This window comes from Callionymus lyra, chromosome 4 (assembly GCF_982586985.1).
Source record: "Callionymus lyra chromosome 4, fCalLyr1.hap1.1, whole genome shotgun sequence".
Lineage (NCBI taxonomy): Eukaryota > Metazoa > Chordata > Actinopteri > Syngnathiformes > Callionymidae > Callionymus > Callionymus lyra.
This window is the reverse complement of record NC_141821.1, coordinates 15,044,788-15,052,815: the sequence shown is the minus strand read 5'-3', so window position 1 is coordinate 15,052,815 and position 8,028 is coordinate 15,044,788. Positions and strand designations below refer to the sequence as shown.

General features: G+C 40.9%; 2 protein-coding genes across 3 annotated transcripts; one reads left to right on the top strand and one right to left on the bottom strand.

The window, feature by feature from the left end:
• Positions 1-192: 192 nt before the first annotated feature.
• On the bottom strand, positions 193-3,807 carry fam168b (family with sequence similarity 168 member B). 2 transcript variants are annotated; one of them, XM_087788887.1, is made up of 7 exons: positions 3,623-3,807; positions 2,531-2,622; positions 2,352-2,432; positions 2,074-2,216; positions 1,811-2,009; positions 1,584-1,713; positions 193-1,450 (listed from the first exon to the last, which is right to left on the bottom strand). In XM_087788887.1, exons 2-6 carry the CDS (start codon positions 2,598-2,600, stop codon positions 1,595-1,597), a joined length of 612 nt encoding a protein of 203 aa, XP_087645013.1. In that variant the 5' UTR covers positions 2,601-2,622; positions 3,623-3,807; the 3' UTR covers positions 193-1,450; positions 1,584-1,594. The 2 variants fall into 2 exon arrangements, with proteins under 2 accessions (XP_087645013.1, XP_087645012.1); XM_087788886.1 differs by having other exon boundaries at positions 2,349-2,432; positions 3,623-3,801.
• A 597-nt stretch (positions 3,808-4,404) lies between these two features.
• fbxo45 (F-box protein 45) lies at positions 4,405-8,028 on the top strand. The gene is made up of 3 exons (XM_087788885.1): positions 4,405-4,941; positions 6,177-6,533; positions 7,329-8,028. Exons 1-3 carry the CDS (start codon positions 4,621-4,623, stop codon positions 7,512-7,514), a joined length of 864 nt encoding a protein of 287 aa, XP_087645011.1. The 5' UTR covers positions 4,405-4,620; the 3' UTR covers positions 7,515-8,028.

The window sequence follows — 8,028 nt, the reverse complement described above, 5'->3', positions numbered from 1 at the left end:
TTACCTGAATTTTATAGAAAGCGATCAAAATATAAAAAACTAAAACTTAAATATATTAAATTGTGATGAACAGTTATTCTGGATTGTTAACATGCTGGAAAAAAAACAAAAAACAATCTTCTGATTCACTTTGTTTCTCTTTTTGGTTTTTATTTGAATACAAAACAAGAAACAAAAATCACAAAAATAACATTTACAAAACAGATTTTTAATCGAAGTGAATAGCCAACATACAAAAGCATGATGAAGACGGTGAGTTCGGTGGGTTAGACCAGAAACTGTGGTCGTGCGATCCGTGTCATTCTACAAGCAGTCTGTGACATACTTAGAAATGATCTTATCGTATTAGCAGCACTGTTCACAAATGTAGTTGAACATCATCATGTTAGTGCATGAAGCAGTGAATTAATGACACGATGTTTAACAATTAACCAAACAACTCAATAGTTGGATAATTCTAGGCTTCTTTTTTTTTTTTTTTTTAACCACAGCCCCATTTCTAAACGTCTCTAACCCACATCCCTCACATGGTCTCTCTAACACACATATAGACACGTATTTAACATAAAAAAACAGCTAAACTGGACACTCATTTAATGAGTACAAACAATCCGATGGCTTCTACTTGCACCTCACCAACAGTACTTTAAATTAAAATAGATGAGTTGTTGTCACATTAAACCAACCAAACGTGTTTCAAGCAGAAAACAAATGCCGTTGTAAACAGATGATGAATTACTAATGAAAAGACCCTCGGCCAGAGGCACAAAGCCCTCGCTTTTTCCTTAAAACAAAAGAGGTAAAACACAACTTGTCACAGACGGAACTAAGAAAGAACAGTTGCATAACACACAACGCAGTGAAAATGGGTCGATTTAGTCTGCACTACATGGCACAGCTTTGCTTTTGCGTGAACAATTACTTCTTGTCATGGTTTCACATTTAACACATGGTTACTGGTGATGCATTGCAGATTATTACTTATTCCAAATCCTTTTGGAGGTTTGCCTTTTGTTTATGTTTGCATCGTTCACAGCAGGTCGACTTAGCTAGCATTATTTCAGATATCTATACATATGCACATGCATTGAACGTCATATGTACTCCAAGACAAACTAATCTTGAACTCCTTTATACCACTTTAAGCTATAAAACCCGCAGGACTGACAGAAAAGGTTTGCGTGAAGAACATTTGATGAGCGATATGCAGTAGGATGTTGCTGGCGTTAAAGTTTGGCATGGGATGCAGCCTTACTTTTTTTAATAGGGGGCTATGAAATGAGGTCTATTCTATCACCCCTCTGTCAATCGGATAGTTTCCATGTACTGTGTTTAGTTTCACATTATGCTGGAAGTAAAGCAATTGGCTTCAGACACTGGTTGGGCTGGTCCGTCACCAAAAGCACGGAACACTGGAGTAGAGTGTGAATGCATATTTACCATTCTTGACCTGCAGCAACACAAAAAACATCCGGTAAACCCTTTATGAAATCAGCAACACGGTTGATAGTTGTTTGGAAACATTAACAACAATACAATACGTGGCGTCAGCCAGAATCAAGTGCGTCGAAATAAACACTCACATTGCTCTAGTTCACCATTGTGATGGCACATAGCTGTAGCTGTGCGTGCCAGCAGGTCGATATGTGGGCATCGTAACTGGGTGGGGTGCGAGAGCTGCAGGCGCTGGTGACGGAGTTGTCAGTAATGTTCCTAAGAAGAAGAAATTTGTTCGTTTGTTAAGTACATTCAAACACAACTTTTGTCCGTTAAATATGATAAAATAAACAAAAAAACAAGCATGTCCCACCTGCTGACATGGCCATAGTTGTCCCGGCTACCATTCCCATGGCTACTCCGTTTGCTCTGGGTGGATGGATTTGTGGGGCATACATGGCTGCTGGCATTCCATTTGGCTGGACCACTGTTGTGTGATGGATGACATGAGGGGGTGCAGCATAGAGGGGCTGTGTGTAATAGGTGCCTTGCTGTTGTGAAGGTATTAGTGCCTGGGAAAAAAAGAACAAATTATCATCCGAAGAAATCTGTCGACCGTCATTAAACTGCACTGACCTGTGCATAGGGGTTCTGTTGTGGGTAAGTGCTTCTAACTGGGTACATGGCAGCTTGGTAGGGGTTGGGTGAGGAGGAGTACGGTGGTACAGCCCCCGTGTTAGGAGAACAAGACATTTTGAAAGAAGTCCCTGGAGCATAACCTGTGATGAAGAACGACATGTTCAAGCTTCTTATTGGCCAGATTTGAATGACTTCCTGTCAAAACAATCATAACTAAACAACAGTTAATTTCAAGTTTAGTTCACTTATTATGTCATTGATGAAAACCTTACCACCTGAGAAGGCAGGGTTTCCTCCAGGGTATACATTCTGAGTGTAGGTTGGAGCAGCTGCAGCATAGCCGACAGGAAATCCAGCTGCGATTTAAAAAATGGTAGAAAACATGACTTGGTGGCAAAGTATATATATGAATTTAAAAAAAACGATAACTAAAATTCAACTTAAGTTTACTCACCTGGGTAGCCTAAACCCTTAGAGTTGGCAAAGGGAACCCCTGTTTGCCCAGGGCTGTACACAGGATTCATTATCGTCTTCTTATCACAGTGGCTAAAATAGGAATGAAATACAGAATGAAAAAATGGAAACAAACGTATTGTCAGGAAACACATTATATCCATTTTTTAAAGGCAAGGGTTGGAAAAAATATAGATCCTCAGGGTCCAAGTTATAAACTGGGATTTTTGCAAGAGGCCATTAAATGAACTGATGGCGAAACAAAAGGCCTTGGTTAAACAAAACCAAACCATTATTAAGCTCCATATTGTTCCATCTATATAGAAATGAGAAACGTTATTCAAATGTCCTTATATAAATCATAAAACAGGCATTACTTTTTAACTATTGGGGGCAAACAAGTAACAGTCAAGTCAAATCCAAACGAAGATCCTTATTTCAATTACAACATAAAATGGTTTCCTTCAGGTTTTTGTTTTACTCTTACCAAACGAGAGCTGCATGTGGCCCCTGAGCCCCCAGATCTGTACCAGACCATTACAACATTTAGGAACTTCTGTTCAAAACCAAACCAAAAACTACGACATTTGCTTCATCTTGAACATATAGAATCACTAAAAAAAAAAAGGCAAGTAAAGAGCATCTGCTCTTTTCTTCCCATCGCCGTACAACATCTCCTGCACAACGTACGAGTTTCACATCTTCCAAACCACCCGCGACGACGAGGTCACTTTTATTGATCGGATGCCAGGAGTTTAAAATACCTCCGCGGTCCAGAGACGTCACGTCAGCATTACGACACAGCACGGGTCAGTGGCATCCACAAAACTGCGTCAACACCGAAGACTATTTGAGATGTGATAAAGAATGTAACAGCGAGGGATGCCGTTTTTTTAAATGGCCTTCTCAAAATCGGTTGTGTTCGCAGCTAGCGTGTCTTCACCGCTGGATGTGCTGGAGAGCATCCAGGCGGGGACATCTTCTCACCAGGCCGCACAGCAGTGGAGGCAGGCGGCCAGCTGTGACCCGCTGCTTCCCCCCCCTTAGTAGTACTAAAACTAAACAACACAATACACACGAAAATGGGTCTTACTGTTAGCGGTTCCGTCTGTTCGTGCTCGTCCTCCGGTCCGTAATGGGGTGTTTTTTGTGGGGTTTTTTTCAGTGGTGGAAAAAGCGTAGCTAGCTGGTGTTTTGCAGCCAGATGCTTTGCTGAACTCTTTTTGAGCACTGCGCGTCACTTCCGTGTCACGTGAGCTGCGGTGAAGTTGAAAAGATACAACGTAATTATTTTTTATTTATTTTATTTTAATAGTGACTAGATAAACGTTTGGAATCCTTTGCAACTGCACGCCACTATTTATATTAATGCAGAATTAATTTAACTTATTATAGTCAATGTACGTAAGTAAGGCTTTTTTTTTATTTATATAGCGCTTTTCCAGACCAGGGTCACAAATCGCTTAAACAATCAAAACCATATTCAATAAAGTATATACTTTAAAGATCAAAATAAAACTGATAAAAATAAACGAGTTCCAGATAATAAAGGAAAAGCCTGCACAAATAAAAACGTCTTAAACGACACCGAAAGAAAGTTAAAAAAAACAACATATTTTATAATAATATATAAATATTTCATTAATATTAACATATTTAAAAGGGGTGAGAGTGGAAGATTTAAATAAATAAATTTAAAAAATATGTGGCGTCATTCCACAACATGTATCCATCTGTGTTTGGTCCTCGCAGGTTAAAATAACCTATCGTTTTTATTTCCATTTTGTGACACGTTTGCAACATCGCAAACCCACCTACATATATATATAGTGACTTATAAAAACCTCTATGGCGAAACGTAGATAGAACAATGATAATAAACACGAAACTAAAAGTGTAGTTTTTGTGGTCCTTCCAGGATCTAGGCGTAACCTCGCTTGGTGTTCAGCCATTGAGCTCCAGACCGGGGCCTGCTGTTGTGGTGACACAGCGACGCGTGTCTGTCTCGCTACCAGCGATGGTTCTGTTTTAAATCCTATTTACAAGGCTGCGATCTCCCCCCCGTCGGCGTTTTTTTTTTTTTTTGGAATCATGTCTGGAGCGGCCGGTGGAGGCTCGCTTTGCTCGGGCGCAGCGGCGGCCAGTTGCAGCTCCGCCGGCTCTCCCTACAGCCCCGCCGCCGCCGGAGCAGGCGCCGGGATCGCTGGGAGGCTTCACGCCCGAGTCCTGGAGCACGTTTTCTCCTTCCTGGACCTCTTCGATCTGATGCGGTGCGCGCTGGTGTGCAGCCACTGGTACGGTATTTTGTCGGATGAGAACAACGAGGTGTGGCGCAGTCTGTCCGCCCGGACCCTGACCGATGAAGCCCTGCGCTCGGACATCCTGTGCAACCTGCCCACCTACAAGGGGAAGGTGGGTTTTTATCTCGATTATATCTGCAAATACAGTCTCGTGTTTGTCAGACAGATGATAAATATGTCGGGTGTATGTGTGAAGCTGCAACACACTTTAAAAATAACTGGTGTCTGGAATGACTCGGTTAGAATAAAGCTATACGTCATAACCAGAATAACTAGTTTGACTAGATCAAAGTGAAATCTAAAGATTGTCACCATTAAGTCGCTTATATAATTTTATTAAATGGATGAAGGGAGGTGAAGAATAGAGTGCAGGCAGGGTGGAAGTGATGCGTAGAAGTAGCAGAAATTAAAATGCTCATGTGTATATATATATATAAAAAAAAAAGAAGTCCTGATAGAATAGTTCAGAGCTTGATGGATCGACTGACTCCTTTAAGAAACATTTTAAGATGTTTTTATTTGTTCAGGCTTTTCCTTGATTTTCTGGAACTCCTGTTGTGTTATCAGTTTTATCTTGACCTTTAAAGTATATATTTTATTGAGTATTGTTTTGATTGTTTAAGCGCTTTGTGACCCCAGTCTGGAAAAGCGCTATACAAATAAAAATTACTTACTTACTTACAAATTTAGGAAGGCCAGATAAAGAGGGACCAAACACAGGAGGTTCATTCATATATTTAAGTAAATGACTAAAGGGCAATTAATGTGAAAACCCAACTCTCCTGATTCACTTCCATGTTTTAAATGTTGAAGTCTTCAACTCCAAGATGTAGTCAGTCTCTCATCATGACCATGTTTTCAACTTACGAGAGCGGAGTCCATTATGACATAACAATGGTCTTCACTTCTGCTCGAGCCAGCTGTAATCATGCCCCACTTTGTTTGTACAACGAGTCCCTTTGAGGTGGAGACTTCCTGGATGGTTGACGCTCGGTGACAAACCTTGTTGATTGACCAATCACAGCAGAGTAGGCGCGGTTATGGTAAACAAGATTTTATCCACAGGGTTTAAGATTATTTTTATAATGTAAATATTTAAATGAAAATAGAGTTTTGTACAAACAGACACATACTGATGATACAATAGAGTCCAACAGCTATTTAAGAGACACTCAAATAAACACAATGGTCGCCCTTTAAGTTAAGGTGGAGCCTTAATGCCTGACGTGAAGTGATAAAATTTAGATTTTTATTTCGATGAAGTACTATTTCAATTCAGCAGAAACTGCTGAGACAAACAGACATGCCAGCATGTAAACAATGTCGACTTCTCTTTCCGTGCTTCAGCTCAAAGCGTACCAGCATGCTCTCAGCTCCCACGACTGCTCCCGAAATGTTTACGTCAAGAAGAACGGCTTCACTCTGCACCGGAACCCCATCGCCCAGAGCACGGACGGCGCGCGGGGAAAGATCGGCTTCTCCGAGGGCCGTCACGCGTGGGAGATCTGGTGGGAGGGGCCCCTCGGCACGGTCGCCGTGATCGGTATCGCCACCAAGAGGGCTTCCATGCAGTGTCAGGGCTACGTGGCCTTGCTGGGCAGCGACGACCAGAGCTGGGGATGGAACCTGGTCGACAATAACTTGCTCCACAACGGAGAAGTCAACGGAAACTTCCCACAATGCAACAATGCACCTAAATATCAGGTATGAAGAGAAGTTTCCTCGTCCATTCTAGTGCCTTCGTCTGTCAGTGTATTGGCAAGATGCTGACAATACAAGGGCAACGATAAGATATGTTCCGATAGTGTAGTAACAAGCCTACATTTGTAGTATTGTTCGATAACTTGACTCTGGTGTTGCAGAATTAACAGACCACATGACTCTTGTCAAAGTTTTAACTGCTATTATTTGTTTTGAAAGAAAAATATGTCCAAACATCAGCTTTAATAGCTGCTGGATTTGCTGTATCCTCTCATCCCCAGTCATCATTGGGATCTGGCAGGATTTCATTGTTCCTTTGGCGTCTGAGGATGAAATGACTGCTACCATCTAGTGGCTGGAAGTTGAATTTCAACACAAAATGATCATTGATTGTCTATGATGTTTAATAAAAAATATCCTTTAAGCCATTTAAACAAATTTAAGTGTTGGCGTTTGTATTACTCAAAAAATTGATGCCAATATATTAACTTTTACTGCAAATGAATATCAGCTCCAAATGTTGAATATCGGCCTCATTGACTACCAATAATCGGTAATTGGTATCGGCCCTGAAAAAAACCATATCGGTCTATCTCTAATATAGATGATATAGATGGATACATTTTTGTGAGAAAAAGAAAATGAGAAAGAAATTGCAATGTATTGATATTTTCTCACATCCCTACTATTCATTCTTTTCAAGCCTGTCTTCGACGCCTTCTAATCTGTCCTCTCATCCCTCCTTTCCCTATCTTTTGTGCTGTTTTTGCCGCTGATTGTCTTATTTGCCGCCCACAGATTGGCGAGAGAATACGCGTGATTCTCGATATGGATGACAAGACGTTAGCCTTTGAAAGGGGATTTGAGTTCCTGGGCATTGCATTCCGTGGACTTCCCAAAGCCTGTCTTTACCCTGCCGTCTCTGCAGTGTATGGAAACACGGAGGTCACCATGGTGTACCTGGGGAATCCTCTGGATGGCTAGGAGCTAAGCACCTCCTCTTTAGACTGTTAATCCACCTCTGTTGAACTACTTAAAGCCAAACTTTGGAGCTGCTTCTTCTTCCCAACAACTCACACTCAAAGAGAACGTCGGCATCGGGAAGATATTTCTGGACTGGATAAGACGGGACAAGTGAACTGCCATAAACATACTTTATTGTCAGCATGTCAGTTTGATATGTTGTTTTTGTTTTTTATTATAGGTAACTTATTTTAATTCCAGGTCAAAAAGTGCTGAAAAACATGTCAGAACGAGGCCAAAGCGAAATGTGGCAAATATGTTATATTATGAATAATTTAGAGGATGAAAAATGAAATCTAGCCATTTAAACTAGTGGTGAATTTATTTTGCACCGCGCTCGAGTCGTTTTATGTCATTCGATGGTATATTTGACTTGATATAAACACGCTGCATGTACACCGACGTGGAACACATGAACATCCATTTTTAAAAGTACATTCATTAATTGGTGACCATAAAATGTACCTCCACCCTG